Source organism: Chenopodium quinoa, unplaced genomic scaffold, assembly GCF_001683475.1.
Source record: "Chenopodium quinoa cultivar QQ74 unplaced genomic scaffold, ASM168347v1, whole genome shotgun sequence".
Classification (NCBI taxonomy): Eukaryota; Viridiplantae; Streptophyta; class Magnoliopsida; order Caryophyllales; family Amaranthaceae; genus Chenopodium; species Chenopodium quinoa.
In genome coordinates this window covers 185,616-210,563 of record NW_018744100.1, presented here as the reverse complement: position 1 = coordinate 210,563, position 24,948 = coordinate 185,616, and the positions used below count along the sequence as shown (strand labels likewise).

The 24,948-nt window shown below is 35.5% G+C and overlaps 3 protein-coding genes and 1 long non-coding RNA gene across 4 annotated transcripts; 2 read left to right on the top strand and 2 right to left on the bottom strand.

The window, feature by feature from the left end:
- Positions 1-304: 304 nt before the first annotated feature.
- LOC110692247 (NADPH--cytochrome P450 reductase-like) lies at positions 305-7,613 on the bottom strand. Its single transcript, XM_021869240.1, has 18 exons — positions 6,974-7,613; positions 6,641-6,700; positions 6,383-6,459; positions 6,239-6,296; positions 5,630-5,713; positions 5,234-5,270; positions 4,665-4,734; positions 4,394-4,585; positions 4,215-4,307; positions 3,820-4,045; positions 3,653-3,736; positions 3,413-3,564; positions 2,764-2,860; positions 2,204-2,353; positions 2,036-2,113; positions 1,817-1,939; positions 1,596-1,709; positions 305-761 (listed from the first exon to the last, which is right to left on the bottom strand). The coding sequence occupies exons 1-18, from the start codon at positions 7,319-7,321 to the stop codon at positions 681-683; spliced, it is 2,124 nt and encodes a 707-aa protein (XP_021724932.1). The 5' UTR covers positions 7,322-7,613; the 3' UTR covers positions 305-680.
- Positions 7,614-10,248: 2,635 nt separating this feature from the next.
- Positions 10,249-11,401, top strand: LOC110692246. Its single transcript, XR_002505438.1, has 2 exons — positions 10,249-10,601; positions 11,091-11,401. It is a non-coding gene; the product is annotated as an uncharacterized LOC110692246 (long non-coding RNA).
- A 542-nt stretch (positions 11,402-11,943) lies between these two features.
- LOC110692347 (leucine-rich repeat receptor protein kinase MSP1-like) lies at positions 11,944-15,738 on the bottom strand. Its single transcript, XM_021869354.1, has one exon. It carries the CDS (start codon positions 15,736-15,738, stop codon positions 11,944-11,946), a length of 3,795 nt encoding a protein of 1,264 aa, XP_021725046.1.
- Positions 15,739-17,384: 1,646 nt separating this feature from the next.
- Positions 17,385-24,278, top strand: LOC110692245 (N-lysine methyltransferase SETD6-like). Its single transcript, XM_021869239.1, is given in 13 exon segments — positions 17,385-18,333; positions 18,762-18,851; positions 19,707-19,835; positions 20,089-20,389; positions 20,498-20,616; positions 20,806-20,938; positions 21,170-21,246; positions 21,950-22,147; positions 22,744-22,911; positions 22,914-22,935; positions 23,066-23,247; positions 23,626-23,726; positions 23,811-24,278. Coding segments are annotated over 13 exon segments (1,698 nt in total). The 5' UTR covers positions 17,385-18,306; the 3' UTR covers positions 23,962-24,278.
- The last annotated feature ends 670 nt before the right edge of the window (positions 24,279-24,948 follow it).

The following is a 24,948-nucleotide window of genomic DNA, read 5'->3' as shown; positions in this document are numbered from 1 at the left end:
CATTTGCAACAATGCCCAGATCTTAGCCAGTTCTGCTCGTCGCCAACCCTCAACCCATCTATTGCCGAAGATCATACCAGCCCAAGCCTACTTACAGCCTAAACTATCACACTTCTCTAATTGGATTTTGGAAGTACTTCATCCTATGTTTCAATCACTGATTTCAGTTAGACTGAAGAATGAGGTGCAAAATAAATCTTGCCAAACTTTAATTCGACAAACTATGGTGAATTGTGAGAAAAATTAGGCACTTGACAAATTCCTGTACCTTGTTTCCCATTTCAGATTGCACCATTTAAATCAATGTAACTAATGTAAATGCATAAATTCATTTACTGTATAATAAAGAAGGTCCATTTTCATACATGCTACAGCTTTCTGTCTCACAAAATTACTGTTAAATTACAATTCCTTCAATTCTTGACTATACTTCTAGATATCAACTTATTATGTTACAAAATGTAAATAATTACCCGCCCAGAAAGAAAGAAAAATAAAAAAAAATAAAAAGATCATCTTACAGAAAAATGAATTATATAAATAATTAACTAAGCTACGATTAAGCATCCTTATCACTTTCAAGGATGGTAATCGTAACAAATGTATATTCCTTCCATTCTTTCCTTTGATAACTTTTGTGTCTTTCAACTGCTGTTTCTGAATGTTAATAAGCCGCGTCATTACCAAACATCGCGCAAGTATCTATTAGTAGAAGACAAATTCTTCACCATGGCTTCTGCTTTGGTACTATCCATACCGCCCTACAAACCAATTAATCAACAACCAATAAGTATCCTCACAACATTTCACAACTCACTAGTATGTACCAAGTATATCGGTGTAATAAGTTGGTTGACGGTAACAAATGAAGGAAATGGGAATAAGCTTGTAAGTATGTTTGCAAGGAAAATTTTATGCCCAAGTCCAAGGTAAATTCATCTCCAGATGTTTTTCTTCATATCCATTCACTTGATACCACAGCAAAGACCGGTAACAAGTGATAACGGAAAATTATGAAGAATAACACACTGTATTTGAAAGTGAAGATGCATTTCCACGGACATTGAACTGCTATTATTTAATACCCAATCATTATCATTACCGCCATGTATTGACGGCTACCTGAAAAACCATTATTATTAAAAACAACCACTTTCACAACTAGAAGACTTTATTTTAGTTTCTTTGCAATATTCTTCCTTTGGTTTGGTAGCTTCAAATTGACAAATTTACTTGAAAATGCCTTAAATAGCAGAATGGCCATTTAAGGAGGCTAGCAGAGTTAATTTGAAAAAAAACTATCGTAAAAGGTGGTTAGCTAAAATAAATCATTTTTAAAAAGCACTTTTCGGGGGAGGAAAAAGGAAGTGCTTGAAAAGATGTTTTTGACAAATTTTCTTAAAACCACGATTAATCAAAGGCTGGAGGTTAGTTACTGTGAACCATTCAAAACCATAGAAATTGCAAAGGACTTGAGAAAGGGGGACCTGAAGAAAACAACTAGTGCTGTTAAATGAATTGTATTAATTACATATAATGTGTCGTATATATATGCAAGTGATCCTAGCCTCAAGTATTTTTACATGTGGACATACCTGCTCCTGTAAAATTGTGTGAAGGGTGCGGTGGACATCGCGTGCCATGCCTTTGGCATCACCACAAACATAAATGTAACCTCCTTGGGATATTACGTTCCACACATCTGAAGCCTAGAATTGGCAATAAAAAGAAGAATTAAAATTTATGATGTCTTTACATCCTATTGATTATCCAAGTATCCAACCAAATGTTCACAATGATGAAGATGTAGGCATACCCTTTCCATCATTTTGTGCTGTACATATTCTTTCGTGGGGCCCTCTCGTGAGAAAGCAACTATTACCTCTGAAAGTGCGCCACAATCAAGAAAGTTCTGGAGCTCATCTTCATAAATATAATCCTTCACCGAAAAAAAATTTATCCATCAATACACGTTAAATATAAGATGCAATATGCAATAATGTAAAATGGGGTAGGAAACTCAAGTATGTCTCACCACTTTACGGTTTCTGCAGCCGAAAAACAATAATGCTTGCCCAAGCTCCACACCATCTTCTTTCAGAGCAGACCTTTCCTGATGTTGAGAACCACGGAAAATATGAGTATTAAAATATTACAGGAAAAGGACGCTTGATAAAGAGAAATATTGGTTAGTCAATCAAACCTGCAAGAAGCCCCTGAAAGGTGCTAATCCAGTTCCAGGACCAATCATTATAATTGGGACAGATGCATCTGCTGGGAGTCTGAAACTGGACTGCCTCACGAAAATAGGTGCCCAACTAGAATTATGGGTCTCCTCTTGAGACAACGAATTCTGAAAAGACAAATACATGGTTAGAAAGAAGGGCTTAATCAGATGCAAAAACAATATACTTCGCATTTCATTCAGCTTTATCCCATCAATAGAACATGATTTCAAGTAGGCAATAAAGGAATACGATGGATGGATCATTTAACTATTGCCCAACAAATTATGTACATAAATTTACTTTTCCACAAGAAAGTTGAAGACATTGTCATATTCTCGCCATTGAATTATGAACTTAACCAGTAGTCTATAACCAACCAACAAACCCTCAACTGGTCGCGCAATAGATAGGTATCCCCCTACCCCTTCTCCAAATCAAAAAGTAGGCTCCAGAATCAAAGGCAAAAGACTATTATAACGACTGCACTAACAAGAAATTTGATAATAGAATCAAGAAATATTCTACTAAAACAAACCTTCATCCAAGTTGAGCACACTCCTTTATGAATCCTTCCAGTGGGCATTTTATCAAGAACTAATGCACATGTAACATGAATCCTTGATGGGGCCACTCTGCACACACAAGACAGCCAAATCAGTAATGGTTAGTATACCACACCATCATCTGTGAGCCAATTATTTCAAAAAATAAGCGAATTTGTATGTAGTAACAATCAATAACCAAACTAGACTGCTTCTAAATGAACTAGGAACAAACATATCCAAGCAATTCACAGCATCCCATTTCAGTTGCAATAAGAGAACAAACAAGCAGCAACTATTGATGAGAAATCATCCTCCTTTATCACTACAGTCGTTGCCAGCTCTTCATTCGCTATGAGGATAGCAATACACAGAGGGATGACAGAGCTCGAATAACAACTATCAGGACCTAAGAAGAAGCAATCAAAATGGGAAGACAGAGAGGGAGATGGCCAACTACAAGATAGAAGCGCTCAATATTGGCAGTCTGTCAAACTATACTATACTAAAATCAAGCTTAAATAAACTAGTTAAATAATGACGGATATAATCACTTTAAATGTCAATAGCATGTGCACCAAGGAAGATAGAAAATTTAAATGTCAATAGCATGTTCACCAAGAAAGTGGGAGAATAAATTACCGTGGGGAGGATGAGATCGAGTAGAATCTTGGTTGCAAGCGTGGTGCCACTGCAGCAAAGAAAACTCCAAGTGATGGTTTTGCTGAAGGGAACTCAGCCATGACCTCAAGGAGACTCCTCTGACTCGCAACTATCCACTGGGCATATTCATCCTGCAGAGCATAACTCAAGCTATTTAAAAGACAAGTAGAAAAGGCTATAGGAGTAATATTTATTAAATGACATAAAAAGCCTTTTCACCTTTCCAGCAGGAGATGCAAGATATTTCAGTCGTTCGGCTTCATTGGCATCAGAAGCATGAGCTGCTAACGCTAGCAAAGCAGACTTAAAGAAAAACGTGTCAGACTGATGAACCATTCAAAGCATACAAAAGATGAAGGTCCAGCTGCTGATAGGATATAACAAACCTTCTTAGGGGAGCTTAAAACATCTGCATATCTAGTTAGAGCCTCTCTAACAGTACAAGGCGGGAAAGGCGGTGGCAGTGAGCTTCCAGCAACAGGAGTGCCATCTTCATTATCGGTATGGATAGAGATGAAAGTATCAGGTTTCACACCTAGTAACCTTTCAGCTTCCTCCACAGTCTCAACAAGATTTTCACAGTAGACACCAACATGATCCCCTGTCTCATATCTAAAAAAAATAAACACAAATTAGAATCAGAGAAGATCGGGAGGAGAATCAGTTTGCCAAGATTTCCCAAGCAGTCAAATAAAGAGCACAACATGTACCATTGGGACAAAGAAGGCAGGAAAAAAGCATATTAGATGTATGAACCATGGATCTAGGATGTAAAACTTACTTTAGTCCTGTACCAGCAACGTCAAATTCCAAATGGGTGCAAGAACGATCTGAAGCAGGAGTGTGTAGTTCCCTTCTCACGGCAACATTTGATCTTCACCAATATAGTAGCCAAATCAGATAGAAGAACAAGACAAAATTCTAAGGTCTTCATCCATTAAATCAATCTCTATACTATACCTGCAGGGATGTTGAGCATCAAAGACAGCGTGACCATTAGCATTAGCCCAGCTATTGTCTTGCTGAGTCGCATTAGAAGCCTCGTGATAAACTACACGGTATTCTGGTATGGTAGCAGTATAAGGAGTAGAAACAGCTACATCATCCTCATCCCGAAGCAACCCGTCTAATTCTGGCCAGACTAATTCCTTCCTGAAATTGACAGACTTCAGTATATTTTCACCAAATTACAAATTCATTTTAACCGAAGAAGTAAAGTTCCAGGCAATACCAAGCTGAAAAATCATCTTCAATGCACTGGTCATCGTCACCAAGACCAACTGGAACAAGGCGATTTCCACCTGCGATTGACATAAGAGATTAAAAGGTCATCTCTTGCAAGTATAAGATCTTTATGAATGTTACTCAAAAGGCTGCACTACCCATGATTCTCATCTAAAAGGTTCAAATGTCTGATCATCAATAGTTTCAAAGAGATATCTATGCAAAACACAAATACTTTCTTAATTCCTCTAGAAAGTGTCTTCAAGAAGCATAAGTTTAAAGTTCACCTACTGCAATACGTAATTATGAATGATCCAAGTCCACAAATACCATAAAAATGAGAAAGAAGCAAGTCAATTGTCTAACAGCAAAGAACTGGAGCAATTAAAAGAAATTCTCTCGGACTTTCTAACAAGTTCCCAACAAGAAACTACTTTCATAATTTTAAGCCTAACAAGGTACAATTAAACAATTAAGAAGTCATTTGCAATTACATGCAAACTGTCACTGACAGCTCAACAATCAAATTGATGCATATATTATACTAGTAGAACAACTAAAATAAGTAAAAGCTACCTTGCTCAGCGAGAAGCTCATCAATCTCCTTACCAACCTGTTGATAATTGAAATAATAATACCATTAACACCAACAATAAAAAATAACTTCCAAATAAAATTCACTTTGTCTACAAAAATAATGACATGCTATTTTAAGAAAGTCCAAAAAAGTGTATTATCTTATAATAGTAATGGTTAAAAATAAAATTCCCAATATGGCACTATTCAAATCAAGTGATGGTTAGAGGTTGATATGGCTCAGCTATTGTAAAGGGTCTTTCTACAAGACCATGTCATAGTATTAGCTGAGGGGTTTGGACGATGTTACACTTAATCTTGGACATAAATTTACCATTTTCTGAAGAAGCGATCCAAGTGGGGAAGGATAAGATTTTAGGTGAAAGAAGTATATACCTTGTTGAAATGCTCATATTGTCTATTTCCAAGCCCAAACACTCCGTACTGGAGGTTTTGAAGCCACTCACCCCTGTCCTTGCCCTATAATACAGAAGAAAGAACACCCACTTTCAATAAACAAGTAATATAGAATTTTTACGCATTTTTAGGATCCAAAGAATCTTTCAATGACAACAACATAACTTATATAAAAACAAATGAATTTCCTATTATTGATTTGCTGACGATTTATTAATCAAATTTTTTCATGCACCATAATAATGATTATTCGAAAAAACTTCTTTCATCATGCAATCAGCTCACTACATTAATTAATTAAGGTCAATATTCAAAGTCGTACAAGTAAAGAAACATGAAGATTAAATCAAAAGCGAAATTTTCATAACATAATAACATGCCCCGCATAACATACTAACATACTCCATCATCATTAAAATGTATACAAAGCTACAAAGGACAATGAAGTAGACATAATTCAACTCACATATCAATAACCACCCCCGACACTTTACCAACTAAGATAATTGGAATCCATACATGGACCGCAATCTTAAATGGACAATGACATAAACAGAATTCGACTAAAATGTACTCATAATTTTATACCTCTAAGAACCACTTATAAAACCTTGCTGCATTGTCTGTCGGCTCGCCGTCTCCGTACCTGAATCAAGCATTTCATTCATCATTTACTTCACATACAATCATCAATTGAAAAAGGGAAATCAAGGAAAAGAAGAAGATACATACGTTGCCAAAAAGAAGAAAGCTAAAGATTCCTTCTTTAATTTTCTTTCATATTCTTCATCATCAGCAGCATAATCATCCTATTCATTATTCAAAGGTTCAGAACATATTCCAAAATACCAAATTATAACACTTTCCCTCTATTGCATATTATTCAAAGTTGAAAAATTAAAATCCAAATATTACAAAAATTAAAGTAAGTTACAAAAATTAAAATAAAAGTAAGATAAATAGAGAAAAAGGGAAAAAGGTCAAACTTACCAAATCAACAATTTTAAAAGTCGCTTTATCATATCTTGCTTTGGCTTCCTCTACTAACGCCTACCAACCACAAAAAAGTAAAAACACAGCAAAATTATTAACCAATCAAACAAAATTAAAATGAAACAAAATAAAATAAAATAAGATTCACATATTTCTAAACAAATCATATACAGTACAATAAAACAAATCCAATTTTCCAGGTACCAATAGGAAAAATACGGTATATACGAGCTAGCATTAAATATACTTTTGAAAATGGTATTCGTATTAGTGATCAATAACGCGTCAATCAGTGTAATTGAATTATCAAACAAGGATGAAAATAAAAACCTTGGCGAATCCCTCAGCAGTTCCAGTTTGAGTACCAAAGAAGACGGTAACTTTCTTCTTGCCATCGTCAACATCAACATCATCTTCCTCCTTAAGAATCAACGGCTTAGGAAGTTCCGATACAACTCTGGAAGATTTACCGCCGTTGGATTTCTTCCAAATGAGCAAGAAAGCAACACCAATGAGTAAAGCAATGGAGGTTGTAACAAACATGACAACTTCACGATTTTCAACGATGATCGCAGCAGCAGAAGAGTCTTCAAACGACGCGTTTAGCTGCTCGAAATTACCCTTAAAAATGGCACTCATTAGATCTAAAGGTGAAACCTTGATTGGGTTGGAATCCATTTGATAAAACCCAGATCAAATTTGGTTGATTTATTGATGAAAAAATTGGGATTTTGAAGAAATTGGATGATTTGATTAAAACCCAGAAATTAAAAATGGAAGAAAAATGGTGGGAAGAAATAATTATAGAAGAAAGTAAAATGGAGTCTCTCGCAAAAATGAGTTTTCTCTCTCCTCCAGTTTTGTGGTTGGAAGTGAGGTGGGGGTAGGAGAGACTCCTGAGGAAGAAGAGAGAGTTAGAGAAAGGGAGATGGAAGTTGGGAAGGGGTATTAATAATGTAAGTTTTGTTGGGGTTTTTTTTATTTTAATATTATATATAATAATAATTGATCAATGTCGGTCTGGTATACAACGAGTGTATGTGTATATGTTACGTAGTATGATTCATTACTAAATGAAGTGATATTCCGTATCTAGAATGAAATAAAATTTAGTAATTAAAATTGGAGTTTTTGTAACTTGAAGTGACTAGACTCGTTACTTGCTATAGCCTATACGCCAACATGAGTGGATTACAAATCGATACCTGAAATCAAATTTTTGTTGTTTTGAAGCAACTAATCTTACTACGGATTATATATTATACGTCAATACACGAGAGAACTCTAAGTCAATCTCCTTAAATGATTAGCATGAAAATTTAGAAATTGTGTGGTGATTTCGTATTAAATATAAACATAATGTTACTTTTTTCTAATATGTTTTTTAATCGTATCATTGATATAGTATATGATTGCCATTACATAACTCTATACAATGCGATCATAGTCGTTAATTAATAAATACACGATCCTGGATTCATAGTTGCTTATTAGTAAATAAATATCAATTGCAGATCTTGATGAATTTTTAGGTAAATAGTGGAGATTAAGTGGAGTGATCTCCCCTGTTGTATACAAGTTTACGTCGATATAAAAAAAAAAAAAAAAAAGTGTGATGGGATGGATTAATTTGTGGGGTAGATTAATTTGTGATGTAAAGAAGGTGAAGGGGAAGGAGGTGGAAAGAGAGAAGAGAAAAAAAAATAGGGCGCCAACGCTCACCAACCCCCCACCACAAACAAACATCCTTTACAAGTCTTAAGAGAAATAACCAGTCAACTTACCTAACACCATTTTTACTAATCATGGTTAAAGAGGTTATAATGGTCATCTTTTCTCCACGTGGCCAATTGGGTTGATGGTTCAATATTGAATTTTTGGGTTGCTTATTTCATTTTCATGTCATCATTTTTTTTAGGGTGTTGTTGGATAATGCAATTATAGTAGTTAAAATTAAATTTCATATTATTGAGAAAATATAATTATGAGGGGGAAACATTAGGTTAGTTGAAATAGTGTACAAAATTTGGTGCATTTTGTTTAACAGCAACTTAGAATTTATACTTCACAGCTACTAACATAATGGGCATACTATAAATAAAAAAGTTGCATTAATATTATTAATTAATTAATCCTTCAATTTAAGAGAGAGTTAGTCAAGTACTCTTTAATTTGGCAAATAAAAACAAGTGGGAAACATGGATGTGGGTGGCCACTACTTTAGTATATAAGTCCATAGTTGTACAAATAATGGTACTACATAAAGCCATGAACCAACAAAATATCTATCAAATACGGATTACTAAATAAAAAAAAGGTATAGGGTATATTCTGTTCACCTAAGTTTTATTTTTAAAATTTAAAATTTGTTGTGAATTTCATTTGAATAATCCTTATTTTTTTTGTTAGTTTAATTTATATGAACTTACTTTACTATTGTATATTTATCATCATATTAGTACTAATTATTCTTATTGAAATTTATCTAAATTATTTTTTTTTCTATTTGAAATAGTTTAAATAAGTAAAAATAAGATGAAAATACTAGGACCCAACTATGATTGCAAAGATATAGATTGGTGGCATGCAAGGTCAAAAGAGATTGTTGTTGGAAATTATTGGAGATGTGGTTGACATGCATGATTATCCCATGAACAAGCATAAAGCAAGAGAGATATGGGGAGCCCAAAACTGGTGTAATAAGTGGTTGCTTGGATGATTTTCAATGATGGAGTAAGTAATAGTAGATAGGATGGCGACGAGGTTGGTGCCTCAAATTGATGGCTCAATTCGTCGATTGAGAAGAACTTAATTAGTTCTTATGTAGGTATTTGTTTTGTGACGTTTCTAATCTACCAACATGTATAAAATTGTGAATTTTCCCCTTATTAATCTTTATAAAGTGGACTATCTTATAGAATTACTCCACATATTTCTTCTTTGAGAGCTTTTCATCACAACTTTCACAATTTTACTAGGATCTAGTCTAAGGGAGTAAGTTGAGGCTATGAAATAGCTCGACCATAACAATAGAAGGACCTAGCTAAACCATGCTTGTGTTTACTGGGCATGAATGCATAATCCCAAGCATCAAGGATATGATAATGGTTGTGTTGAGGATATGGTGGTGGACTAGTTTCAGCTGTTAAAGCAAATTTTTGTAAGGGTTATAGCCTAATTGAGAGGCTGGGGCTTGATGGTTATACTGTGATGATGATACGTCCTTGACGGTGGTCGAAATGTCCAAATGAGAGCACCTATATCTTAATCTGCTTGATCAGAGAAACAATTACAATCTTTAAGAATGGAAGTACATATTAATATGATTCAATGATCAATTTTATTTATTCACTAGAAGAAAAATATTAATATAAACTTCAAATAGGAAAACTCTTCTAATAAGATCAATATTTTAATCTTTGCATACATGTTAAATACTTAAATTTATAGATCCGATCCAATGATATCGATGTTTGCTCTGATCCTTTTAGCCACGTATATGAATCTGGATCATGATCTCTTTATGAAAAGGTATGCTACTAGCATTCGTAAGTCAACTATATTATTATACGATCCCCCTATCAAATTTTTTTCATTTTTTTGAAAAAGCTTCATACCTATCTAGGTATTGATCATATCTACTTACCATAAAAAGATTTCGAAGACATCATAGTAAATCCAAACTTAGAAATTTAAATAATTTTATTTCTCAAAAAAAAAAAAAAAGTTCAAATCTTTGAATTAATTCAAGTCGTAGATCCGTGCACGCGGGTCTCGTGCAAATTGGACCGCGTTTTGACTCTCTTCACATGGCCCATCCCCTTGGACCATTTCACGATTCCCGAACACTTTTCTCCATCCTCACCACACCTCCGGCAACCAATCGCCGCCGTTTCCCTCTTTTCCGGCAACCATTTCCGCCGTCAATACGATTTTCCGGCGTAACTCTCACCGGCAGGTTAGTAGTTCTGCCGCTGTTACTTCTCTACTCATTTGAATGTTCTTCGTTTTCCGTATTTTTTGGGGAAAAAGGAACAATTAAAGAATATTGTTCAAGTAATTGAATCAAAATTAGAGTTCTGAAAACCTAGGTTTAAGTTTGTGTTAATTGATTAATTTGTAATTGTATTAACGGATCAATTAGGTTTATTGTCTTTCCGTTTTTTTAATTGAATTATCAATCATCAATTGCCAATTTACTAGGTTGTTATAACAATTATTGGTGATGATGCTGATCAATTTTTAGCTACTGTCTTAGCAATTTTTTTAATTTTTTTTTTTTTTTTTTTTTATGTTGTTGTCAATATTCAGTACGACTTTTATCGATGAAATTGAAGGTTGAATGGTTATGGTGGTGAGAGCTGGTGATATTAATTTACAATAATCTTGAATTTGCTGTTGTTGTGTTGACAGAATTATGCCTACTTATGATGTGTTGATTTGTTAGGTATTGTAAAGCCTATTAGCTCAACCGGTAGAGCACTATGCGCTTGCATGGAGGAATGTAGGTTCGAATCCTATGTAGGCTGTCAATGGTTCAATGTTGACACTCAGAAATTGTATCTTTGTAATTGTGGTTGATATACTTTCATATAAACGTCACCTTTTTTTCAAAAATATTGAGCTGATCTAAGTATCTGCAAATCTAACTAAATGACGTAAATGTATCGAGGAAAAGTATGCCATTTCCTGCTGGATGATGTTTATGATTGAAATGTAGAAATAAGGTGTTGAAATATTATTGTCCTTTTCCTGGTGTATTCCACTTCCTACTGCTGTGTTTCTGCTAGCCTGCTACATTGCTATATGCTGCACTATTTCATCTTCTATGTTGCGTTCTGCTGTTTTCATCGTCTTCATTTCCTTCTGTATCTGTTCTTGGAATAGAGTTTTAGAATTAAATGATGATTTGATGCATCAATCACTATTAAGTAATGAGTGTTGAGATTTCGATTCAATCAAATTAGATTGATTTCTTTTGGGCACAACTAAATATTGTTTTATTATGATAGCAGAACAAATCTGATATTACATGTTAAGTGGAAGAAGCAAAGTTTACCAGCTACTAACCATATAAGAAATGAGGTTAAAATGAACAGCAATGTTGATTGGGAACAGAATAGTAATGATCAAAATGCGATCGCAAACAAACCTTTTCAATTGAGATAATGTACATTCTGTCATTGATTACATACTCATACTTTGCTGAAAGCAGTAAGATTGGTGATACCAAAGTGTACACGACTACGATAACTAAATGAATACCAAATTCCCAAACAATGGGAACTTAATTATCTCTTTTACTCTCCTATTTCATGCAATAACTGTACTACTTGATGCATCTCAGGCCTTGTTGTAGGTTTATCATTGGTGCACATTTGAGCTATACTGATGATCTTCAACATCTGATGCCTCCACATTGGTGGAACAAACGAATCAAGCAGCTCATCTTCTATCTGATTGGCCAACATCAAACGAACCCAACCTACCAAATTACCACCCTCACAATCAGCCTGTCCAGTTGGTGCCCTGCCAGTCACCAGCTCCAGCATCACCACTCCGAAGCTGTATACGTCCCCTTTTGTTGTCGCCACCATTGACTGCCCATACTCGGGAGGAATATAACCTAATGTGCCAGAGAGAATGGTGCTGTAATGGCTCTCATAATCACTTATTATTCTGGCCAGTCCAAAGTCTGAGACTTTGGGCTCAAAGTTGTGATCTAGTAGTATGTTGCTGGACTTAATGTCCCTGTGAATGATGTGAGGCACAAACCCATGATGCAGAAAGGCAATGCCCTGGGCAGTCGCCAAACAGATCTTGAAGCGGGTGGGCCAATCTAGGGCTTCCACCCCAGGATCTCGGTTCCACAACCACTCATCAAGACTCCCGTTCTCCATGTATTCATATACTAAAAACCTTTCCTCAGCAAAGACACAGTACCCAACTAATGGAACCAAGTTTCTGTGTTGAACCTTTCCAATAGTCTCCAACTCAGCTAGAAACTGTCGATCATCTTGAAAGTGTCCTTTATCAAGCCGCTTGATAGCCATAGTTCGCCGGCTTCGCCCCTCCAGAAGGGATGCCTTATACACTGTACCGACACCGCCAGCACCAATTCTATGTGTCTTGCTGAAATTTTCAGTGGCCGATAATATTTCTCCATGATCAAAGCGGGTGAGAGAAAGGCCAAATGTACCAAGATTAATGCTTAATGGCTCATTGATACCTCGCTCAACCGTTGTTACAAGTCCAACCCTTCCACTGTCAAGAAGTGACGCATTTCGCTTCAATATCCATTGTTTACCCAGATAGATGACTAGAACAACAAGGACAAAGACTATAGCCCCAATCATGGCATCCCAAACACGGGTCTTATTTGGTCGATGGGCAGAAGCTAAGCATGATCCAGTATGCTCAGTGCAAGACTTGGGCACAAATCCCAGGAATTTGTTGGCAGAGAGATTGATGAAGGAGAGACCTTCAATGCCACAGATGGTGCATGGAACATAGCTTTCAAAATTGTTACTAGAAAGATCTAGATATGTCAAAGAAGCAAGGTTTGATATTGAGGGTGGAAGGTTTCCTGTCAAAGCATTGCTGTGCAGGTCAAGATAGGAGAGGGCAGTTAGGTTTGAAAGAGAGTCACAAAGGGGGCCAGAAAATTGGTTACTGCTAGCATTTAGATGAACAAGCGAACTGGGAGATGCAAAGTGACAAGGTATGGTCCCCGAAAGAGAATTTGCACTGATATCCAGGTAGAACAGTCTTTCAATGCTGAGCACGGATGGCGGCAGTGAACCACTGAGAAAATTCCATGATATATCCAGCTCAGCTAAACGAGGCATTAATGAGGCCATGTTATCAGGAATAGCACCAGAAAGCATATTGTGGGAAATAATAAGGCCCTGAAGACTCTTCAACGTGAAATTTTTGGGTATGGCTGGACCAGCTAAATGATTGGAAGACAAATTCAGGGTGGTCATGTAGGAAAGACCAAATAACTCAACAGGAATGATGCCATTTAGCTCATTGTTGTTTAATAACAGTTCCCTGATTATAAAGCAGTGACCAATTGATGCAGGAATTGGACCCGCAAACTTGTTGTGGGAGAGATCAAGCATACCATAATGCTGAGTGTACCCGGAATCTGGCAAGGGCATCTCTTGGAATCCAGAGCATATCTCTTCAGGTATGAGACCAGAGAAGTTATTCCAGGATAATACCAAATTATCCAGCAATTTCAATCTTGAAATGGACTTTGGAATATGACCAATAAGGTTGTTTGAACCAAGATCCAAGGATAATAGGCCTGTACAGTTGAAAAGTTCCTTAGGGATCTCTCCTGTCAACTGGTTATCGCGCAGAGAAAGGTTGGTGAGGTTCCTCAACTCACCAATGGAAGCTGGGATGGTCCCTTTAAAAAAATTATCACCTAATTCCAGTCTCTGCAATGTCTGAACCTTAGCTAGAGCTGGAGAAATCTTTCCAGAAAGAAAGTTATTATCAAGAGCTATTGCCTCAAGAGATTTCGACTCCCATAGCTGATCAGGAATCTTTCCATGAAATCTGTTTTTTGACAATACTAGGGTGGTCAGAGGGAGATTACCTAAGTAATCAGGTAACTCACCAGAAAGATTGTTTCCAAACAATATTAATTCTGTCAGGCCACCACAGTTCCTGAAGGTCTTCTCAATGCTTCCAGTGAAGTTATTGTTTGCCAATGACAAATTTTCTATCGACTTCACATTCCATATTTCTGAAGACAACTCACCAGAAAGCATGTTAGAACTCATGTCGAGCGATCTTAGATTCTGCAGATTGAGTGACGGCATAGACCCTGTGAAGAGGTTATCAGCCATCGTTATAGATTCCACTTGCTTCCAGTTTGAAATCCAACTAGGGATCATCCCTGTTAAGCGGTTGGAAATAAGCTTCAGAGTTTTAATTGATTCCATCCCCGCAAGACCATCTGGCAAAGGACCAGAGAAAGAGTTGCGGGAAAGGTCTAAAACCTCAAGGCTCTTACAGTTGCCCAGCTGTCCAAGGATGCTCCCACTCAACCCAGCATTTGCAGCGAGCAAGCTCCATAAATGGGTCATATTTCCAATGTTTGCTGGCAACTCTCCCACAAACGAGTTTTGTCCAATATCCAAGCAAGCCAAGTTAGATAGTTCAGTTAATTTATGGGGTATGGCACCTGTAAGCTTGCATTTGTTGACTTTGAGCTCACGAAGCGCCCTGAGTTTGCCAATAGAGGATGGAATTACTCCACTGATGCTGTTGTTCACCAAGTTTATTGAAGTTAGGTTCTTCAGTTTCCCTATATTCTTTGGTATGGGTCCACTTATGGAGTTTGTAGAGAGATCAATCTTCTTAAGGCTTGTTAACTTTTCAAACCCAGAAAAGATAGGACCACTAAAGTCGTTGCAATTAGCATCAAAGAATAAGAGACTAGCAAGGTCACCCAAACTTGAAGGGAGGGCACCAGAGAAAGAGTTTTTACTAAGATCAAGAGACTCCAATTTCGAAAGGTTTCCAAGTTCTGGAGGAAGATTCCCAGAGAAAAGATTGGTACTAACCGACAGCTCAATAAGATCACTTAAAAGGCCAATAGTCGAAGGCAAGTGACTAGAAAAGTTGTTATCATCAAGTACAAGATACCTGAGACTTTTCAGGCTGGACACTGTTGAAGGCAGAGTTCCAGACAGTTTATTGTGACTCAGGTCCAGAATCTGGAGCTCCTCAAGGCTCCATATATTTGCAGGAATGACACCCACCAACCCACACTGACTGAGATTAAGAAACTTCAGATGTTTTAGCTCCCCTATGCTACTAGGAATTGGAAGCTTTAGCGCTGAAGAGCTACAAGGTAGCTTAAGCCCAAGAACAACTTTCGATCCTCCACATTCCACACCTTTCAAGTTGCAGACGGGTGTATCCGTGTTAAACCAGCTAGGAATTGTATTTTTTCTTCGGATTAGGCTCTTTCTTAGAGAAAAGACCATCTCTATATCACTTGAAGCAGTGGTCACACAGATCATACCCAACATTAAAAGAACTAAACTCGGATTCATCATGCTATACACACTCATGGCTCGTAAGCTCGTTTGCACAAATTGTCAACCCTGCGTACGTGGGAAAAAAAAAATAAAAAATAAAAAATTAGAGCTTTAATAGCTACTTCATTAATTCCATAATTACCTGTGACATGTTTTTGTTTACATACCTCTCTTTTTACTACTAAAAATCTATAATAAGTTTTGTACTAAAATCTTCTCTCATTAGAAATCTATTTTTCCACTTACTACTACCGCAATTACCTTTTCAATAAAATAAGTATTGATAACTCACTTATAAGATATGGCCCTAAAAACACGTGCAATGGTGATTGTCAAGACTCAAGAGTTATTTTTTGGGACGGAGGGAGTAGTTGTAATGAAACAAATTCATTAACCAATTACCCAAAAAAGTTTTTTAAAAAAATCGGTAGTAATGTCTAATTTTGATTTTATTATATTATACACAATAATAACAAAAATACTCCTAAAGCAAAGATTGAGATACAATGTTATATTCACTGCAAGAATAATTGAAGGCATACATGTAATCAAACACAAAAAATGAAAAACTACAGTTGATAACAACAAATAATACGTAGCAAGAAACTTCAGGAATATCAGAAATGGCGACATGGTGAATTATACCAACAATAAGATAAACAGCAACAACACGCAACAACAACAACAACAATGAGGCGGCAACGACACAACAACAACAACAACAACAACAACAACAACAACAACAACAACAACAAGAGAAACAGAAGGGAGATAACCTTGTTTGAGGTGAATTAGGGGTTAAAATGAGTATTAATGTACGAGTAAAATGCTGTGTTTTTGTGTGACTGTTTCTCACTCAAAAATCAGATTAATTTTGATAAGTTTTCTCTCACTAAAAATGGGTGATAATCATCTGTATCTGCACACAACATATAAGGTAACAGAGTTGAGGAGCAGAGTACGACCGTACGAAGTAGTACTGCCTACTCACTCAATCACATTTTTGTCATTGGTTGGGGTGTTTGGGGTTGGGGCCCACTACGACAGTTAATCTTCATAGTCAGAGAATCAACATTAAGGTCATGGAATACTTGACTCCCTTTCTTTCTCTCTCCTATTTTATATTAAAACAAAAAATAAATATTTGGGTTGAATTTTTGCATTAGGAGAGTATTATTCCATGATTTTTCTTTCTATGTTTTGATGTAAATTATAACTAGGAGTTAATGAAGTTATGATTTGTTTCCTTTGAATTTGGTCTAATAATTTGTTGAAAAATGGGTCTATAATTATTAAATTCGGAGTATCTTACCGAACAATAGAAAATTAGTTTGAACGTGTATTTATTCGTATATTACAATATCTACTGTACTGTTTTTATTTTGTCACTCGTGCACAAAAGCTGTTTATTCCGTATTTAACTTTAGATTTAGATGAGATGTACTTTGATATACTCCGTACATTTATATAGGTCATTGTTGATTTTATACATGTCATATTCTCATTAAAGAATTTCACGTCTAAACTACTAATGACATCTTTTTTTTTCTTCCAAGTTTCAAGACAACAATTGAACAAAAAACATGAAATTGTGACTACACATCCCAATTAAAGACTTAAAAAGTGCTCGCAAAGTTATTAAAATCGGGATTCTACTTTGAATCAGAAGGGGTTCTCAGAATCAAATCGTATAATCGTAAGATTCTATCGACATGCATAATCAAGACGACATATTCAAATTTAATTAAATATATTATAATTATGAGTTTGAAACCTAATTATTAATAGAAAATAGTTGTTTACTCATTAAGCAACCAATAATTGACAATATATAGTTATAAATAACTACATAGGCATGTTTTAAACTTGTAAGGATTTCGCTAGTTAAGAGAAATATATAAAATCGGCTAGAATCGTAAATCGAATTGTATGACATACATGAATCGTAAAATCGTAAGATTCTAAGATTTAAATTGGGATTTTAATAACAATGAACTCGTATTTAAAAAAAAAAAGAAAAAAATCGTGCAACGCATAAGGCAAACCATGGTTATACTGTAGTGTTGACTTCTTAATTCTCTTCAATGTTTTCTCAATCGACTCAAAAGAATATGATTCACACCTGAAATTAATTTTACTCAATCCAAACACAAAAAGACGTCCCAATAAAACCATTGTTTTGTACAAAACCAAAACAAAATTAATGCCATCAACGTAACTATCGCTTCACCGAAATCATAAAATAGTATAATCCGAACAACTTATACAACCAATGCAGTTTGTTTCCTTTAGACTTTGTAACGAAGTTCTCTTTGTCAAACAGCAGCAGCAACAACAACAACAACAACAACACCAAAAAACAAAAAACTCACATAACACTTCCGAACTATCAACTATGAAGGTCAAATCGAGTTAAGACTTACATGAGTAAAATCATAATCACAACTTGTTAAGCAAAGTTACTAAACAATCTTGAAAACCATTTCTCAGCTTTTGGAGGGCTTTAGAGTTCATCAAATTTAGTTTAAGAGACGCTAAAGTTCACTGACATTCTATTACTTTTCTTCTTCCCTTTAAACTCTACTCCAAAATTTCGCAACAATGGTGGTTTCCATTGAAGATAATCAGGTAAAATCGCTACAATTTTAGCTCATTTCTATCTTGTAATTTTCTGGGTTCAATTTTCTTACCCATAATCTGATGAACTCCAATTTTCTTGGATCCATTTATTTGAATTCCCTTGAACTGGTCATGAAGAATTAACCTGTACTCCTCTGTTTTCTTGCTCATTTTATTACTAAAATTACTATTTCAGAAAGAAATTGGTAAGTTAAAAACAGTACATAAGAATCCTTTTTAAAGTTTCTTTGAATTTGTTGTTCTAATGATGTATGTACTTTTATCAAACAGTTGGTGGGCAAATATAAGTTATATTTGAATGTGGGTTTTTCTTGGGTGTTTGAAATCAACATTGTTTATGTAATTAACTGCTTGTTATAAATCTTGTTTCATGTTTTAATGGGTTTTTACTAACTTTGATCTTTGTTAAATTGCAGCCGTCTTCTTCAAATAATGTAGGTGGGAGTGATGATTGTTTCTTGGTTGTGGAATTGTCTGAAGATGACCCTTTGTTTGAAAAGAAGCTTGTGAGTTATTTATTAATTTTTTTTTTCCAAAATTTGAATTGAAAAATTAAGCATTGGATTTACAAAATAGGAAGAATTTGTGTGATTCATTTCTCTATTTTAGTGTTATAGTTTTCACCTTTTTCGGCTTTTGGCTATTTGGATTAGTTGCTGACTTGTTACAGTTGATTTGATAATTCATCTGTTAAGTTACTAGGTAAAACTGGTATGATTTAGGAGGACTAGGAACTGTGTTATGACTCCAGGGCTCGACCAGTTTGATCCATGATCATATTAATGATTGTTAATGACCTAGTTTTAATGCATTACTTTCTGGATGCGATCATTTGACGGAATTGTTTCTTGGAATGTCATTGACTGGTGTTGTTATTTGTAGTAATCATGTTATAGGGAGTTTTTAGGGTTTTAAATGGAGTGAGACGTTTTAGAAGCAATGAAGTCAGAGCACTTTGAATTGTTTTTACTTGATAGTGTTTTGAGTTGGCTTATCCTTATGTACTTATCAAGGTTTTTTGGTTTAAGGGAGTGATCATTACTTTCTGGATGTGATCATTTGACGGAATTGTTTCTTGGAATGTCATTGACTGGTGTTGTTATTTGTAGTAATCATGTTATAGGGAGTTTTTAGGGTTTTAAATGGAGTGAGACGTTTTTAGAAGCAATGAAGTCAGAGCACTTTGAATTGTTTTTACTTGATAGTGTTTGAGTTGGCTTATCCTTATGTACTTATCAAGGTTTTTTGGTTTAAGGCTTGCGAGATGCCTGAAGACAGTTCTTTGTGCTTAATTCATGAATAAATTAAACATGTTTATCTGGATTATTGTGCTAACTTATGGGGTCTCTTTTTTATTACAGAAATTGCTTAAAGATAAGGGATTTGGTCCAAGTGACAGTGTATACCTGCAGAAGACTTTAGTTCCTCATAGTCTGAGAGTCAAGTTGGATGCCTTGCTTGAGAGAGCTCGGATAATCCACTTGAATGAGGTAAGTGGTTTATTGGTTAAAATTATTAAGTATATACATCTAAACTCGGCTGTAGACTATAAATGGCTCTGTCAATAGTTCCTTTCAATTCAGCATGAAAGCTAAAGTATCCACTCTATGTTATATTCATATTGTCCATCCAGTACTTTGTATGTTTGCTCTAGTACAGGATGATAAAGCTCATCAGAATGCTTAAATATTCTGGAACTCATGGTATCGGTAATGCTGAAAAGCTAACTTTTTTGTGGTGCAGACGGAGCTTTATTTTGGTGCTAGTGCTTTAGATGAGGGTATAACAGAAGAATTTTACAGTCCTCGGAATGAGTTAGAGGCTCTCAATTGTGTCCTCTCTCTAGTTGATCATTATAGTGGGAAAAGTGATGTGACTAATGCTTCACTGAAAGCTCTACGAGTTGCAATTATCTCAAGAATTTGCAATTTTGGGAACAAAAATAAATTGGAAACAGAGATTGTAAAGGAAGCATGTAACAGTGAGAAGCATCTTATGAGTTGGGCTGAAAGCCATGGTCTCATATCTAAGCTGCAGATAGCTTGTATGTCAGGAATGCTCTAATTTAAACTTGTTCAAATCAGAGGTATTTATTAGGAAAGTTGCTTACAATCCTTTCCTGTGCTGATGTTTACATTTTGTGACAACCTAGATGTTGAAGGAGCTGGGAGAGGAGTACTGGCAACAGAAGACCTTGGGGTTGGAGACATAGCTCTGGAGATACCTATTTCTGTTATTATCTCAGAAGACCTTGTCTATGAATCTGACATGGTATGCTTCATTTGGCAAAAGGATTACATATGCATAAACTATATACATCAATACATGTACTATGACTCAAAGTGCTCCATCCTTCAGCACCTTCCGAATTACGTGATTTCCCAAACAGTTGGATACATTATGTTGTTATATTTATGAGGGAAAATAATAATAATAACTTTGTATTCCTTTTCTAATCAGATTCATATTTTGGAAAAGATAGATGGCATTTCCGCTGAAACTATGTTGTTGTTGTGGAGTATGAGGGAGAGGCACAACATTGACTCGAAGTACAAATTCTACTTTGATGCACTTCCCGAACAGTTTAATACTGGTTTGTCCTGCTGCCTAACTCTTTTCTTAAATGTTTTAAGCTTTACATTTATCCCATTCATTATGATCACCTGGAAGCTAAATGATTAGCATCTAGGAGATTACTTCTTAAGAATTTATCTCCTATGCTCTACCAGCTTTATCTTGTCTAACTGATCCCCCGAATCTTAACAAAAAGTTCTCACACTATTTATAGTGATCTCATTAAATCCATATGTATTCTTTCAAATAGGATTGAGCTTTGGTGTGGAGGCGACGATAACTTTGGATGGAACCTTGGCCTTAGAAGAGATATTACAAGCGAAGCAGGTTGTCTAAAACGTTTTTTTTGTTTATCAAAATGTAGTTAATAGTATTTCTGCTTTGTTGTGGTAAAGGAGTTCGTGGAACTAATGTGGACAATGGAGTAGATAATTACTCTCTCTTTGGAAGTAAAATGTATAGTAACACTAATATACATTTTGGTTAAAGGAATTCCTGGTACTGATATAAAATCTCTTTGGATTTATAATTTGTAGCAACTCATTTTTTTGCATATTTGGACATTGATTTGCTTACTGTCCGTGAAAAATAAGAATACTAGAATTGTATTAAAGAATATCCCAGGTCTATAAATTTGAAGGGTTCTTGTATTTTCATTACAATGTGTATTATATGACTACTATGCCCTGCAGCATTGCTTCACCATTGTTGACACTTGCTTTTTTCAGAGTTCAGATGTTGACCACACCAAACTAAATAATTCTTTTCTCACGAAGATAATGTCCTTGGAGAACTTTTTACTTAAAGAGTTATTTATTGAGTAGGATTTGACCAATTGTGTGGTTGTATAATTGGAGTAGGGAAAGAAAAATGGGTGAATGTGCATCTATTAACGAATGAGGGGACATAATTGGGACAAGGAAAATAAAGAGACATTTATCTTTAAGATGGTGAGAGTATTATTACTGCTTTTTCTATACTTTTACTATTTTACCAGCTGCTTACATATCTGTCTATATGTTCGTTGCAGCATTTGCGTTCTGAATATGATAAGTTGTTTCCTGCTCTCTCTGTGAGTTTTCCTGGTTTATTCTCACCAGAGTTCTACACATGGGAGCAGTACCTATGGGCATGTGAGCTATGGTACTCCAATTCCATGAAAATTATGTTTCCTGATGGAAAGCTGAAGACATGTTTGATCCCTGTTGCAGGTTTCCTAAACCACTCTGTATGTTCACTTTTCTTCTCACTCTCTTGTTTTGTTGTACAAGTATTAATTTAGAAAGAATTTCAGAAAATTGGTTTCCAGCTTTTCACACGGCTAAATCATAGTCTTAGTTACTCTTAGTTATAACCCAGTTACATCCTCAAATTGCAGAAAGACTAGAAACTAGAAGAAAATCCCATCCACTCATACACTCACCTTGCTAGTAACCCTGTCTAAAATTCGTCTTTTTTTTTTTTTTTTTTTTGCACAAGGTCTCCCCTTGTATAATTTTGGGCAATTCAGTTAGCTAGAGTGATGTGTATTTATCATTTTGTTGACGTATTCCAATTTTCAGATTGACCTTCAATAATTTATTAATCAATGCTCCAAATTAAGGATGTTGAAATACCCATCTATGAATTATTGTTGGATCAACTATCTGAGCTTCTGATATCAATAAGAAGTTTACCTTATCTTTCTTGGATAAACTCCCTTAATTAATGACCAGAAAGCAGCATATCTATCTTGGGATTCCTCTTTATCGCTTCCATGTGAGTCACGGGCTCACAGCCAATCTCGTTCTGAATGTCAGTAAATATGATCTTGTTTGTCTGCAGGTTTGCCCACATATTCTGCATTATGGAAAAGTAGACTCGGTGACAAACACACTCAAATTTCCTCTCTCAAGACCGTGCAATAGGGGCGAGCAATGCTATCTGAGCTATGGAAATCTATCTAGTTCTCATCTGCTCACCTTCTATGGGTTTGTACCACAAGAACTGAACCCTTGTGTGATATTATCCCGCTTGGTGAGTTTTGCATATATTTTACAATAAATGTAGTCAAAGCTCTTTTCTGATTATTCAGAGCTATTATCATCTCCGTTGGATTGATATCAGATTTTTCTAGAATTTTTTATTGATATTGAATTCGTTGTAGATATTGAAGCAGGCCCAGACTGCTCTTCTGAGGAAGGCTGTCAAGATTCTACCACACACATGGTTCGGGGTACTTGGCTTTCAGTTTTAACCAGCCAAGGCCTCTTTTACTATGGACTGCCATCACCACTTTTAGAGCATCTACGGAATGCTGTGAATCCTGGCTTGCATACTATGACACTGGTATGCCTTGCTTTTGTCTGACTTTGAACATCATAAGGTCACCTACTTAGCTAATACTTCGTATGAATTAATGCCACAAGCCCACAACCTCAGACATTTTTATTAGGAAGTGTATTGTTAGAATTCAGATGGTATTCAAGCAATGAAGCTGGGTGATTGTGCAGTAGCTTTACCCTATTATTAACTGTGGTGAATTTTTCTGTTCATCACGAGGGTGTTTTGGGTATCCTGAGGATGATATTGGGGAATTAAGTAGGGAAGTCTTGGGTTCATCGAGACTGTGATGGACAAAATTTGTTTGTGTTGCTTAAGGCTGTCTTGAATCATGATTTCACATTTGGAAGCTCATACCCACTTTTTTGCTTATTATTGTATCAGTTGCAAGAAAGCTTGGAAACTGAGATGATGGTTCTTGATGACCTTTATGCGATTTTTGATGGCATGATGAAAAGACTTGATGACTCAGTGCTGGAAGACAGGTTAGTTACCGAAGAAACTATTTAATGCACATGTTTAAACACTAAGATGTTGAACCTAAAGCTGATGTTTTTGCATTTTGCAAGGTTAAGTGAGAAGTGGGATGTACAATTAGCAATACAGTACAAAGATTTGCAGAGAAACATTGTTTCTTCTATATTGACTGCCTGTCAAGCTGGACGGAAAATGGTGACACATGAACTCAAGAGATGCATGGATGAGGACATTGATGGCTAGCTGTAGCTTCAGGTAGAACGAGTGCTCCTGCTGTTTTTCTGCTTATCATCAGTGTGAATTTCAGCTTCCCTTGGACCCATATACTCGCCCTGTATGTCCGTTTTTGTTTGTAATTTTAGCATAAGTAGCAAAGATAGTATACCTAGGTAAAGGCACTGTAAGATTGTAAGTTCGTAACCCATGGTCAAAATTTGCCCTTCACCAATTTTGTTCTGGACCTTCCTCATTTGAGGCATATAATCTGGTATAAGTGTATTGTGTATTACTGAAAGAGTGAAAACAGATTAGTTCTGAATACCAAGAAATTTACTTTGAAATGTCTACTGTGAGTCAATTTCTACTACTATTTACAACCCTTTTTTTTTTTTTTTTTTTTTTTTTTTTGGTTTAAGTGCAACTCCAATGGTTGTAGGTAGGGACTTGCTTGCAATTTTCAAAAGTTTCTAGCTACTAGCTTGACCATTGGAGCTAAAAAATACAGTTAGCTTGGCCAAGCAAATTTGCTTGAGAAAAAGTTTTCAAAATTTTAGGAGATTAATATATTAAAATAATTAAATTTATAAAGCTAATTGAGAAAGTCAAACTTATTAATTAGCAAGCTAGTAGCCAACCATTGGGACACAAATATAGCTACAAAAAGAATTTAGCTTGAAATCATATGTGGCATGACAAGCTAATTTAACAATTAGCTTACGGAGATGCTCTAAGTAAGTAGTTTTATTGCTCAAAAAACATCAGTTACAACCACTCCCAATGTACTATTTTTCATTGGTTGTTCTTTTTTCTTATTTACATGTAACGTGACCACTGTATTTGTTAACTGATAATGATTTTTTTTTTGGCAAATTTTACATAAATTTACAGTAATTAATTTATTTTATGTTATTTTAATTTGTTTACAGTGGTGATTTCTGACATTAGGGATACAGAGTCAGAGTTTACTTTGTAGGTGAGTTTTACTTGCAAGGGTAACAAACTACAAATAGA

Bases quoted from the DNA above. Each gene is read 5' to 3' on its own strand.
- LOC110692247 (XM_021869240.1), bottom strand. From the start codon at position 7,321: ATGGATTCCAACCCAATCAAGGTTTCACCTTTAGATCTAATGAGTGCC. The intron at 5,714-6,238 runs GTATAAAATTAT...TCTGTATTATAG, and splicing joins TTTATAAGTGGTTCTTAGAG to GGCAAGGACAGGGGTGAGTG. The intron at 3,737-3,819 runs GTTTGTTATATC...TTTTTCTTTAAG, and splicing joins TTTTAAGCTCCCCTAAGAAG to TCTGCTTTGCTAGCGTTAGC.
- LOC110692347 (XM_021869354.1), bottom strand. From the start codon at position 15,738: ATGAGTGTGTATAGCATGATGAATCCGAGTTTAGTTCTTTTAATGTTG.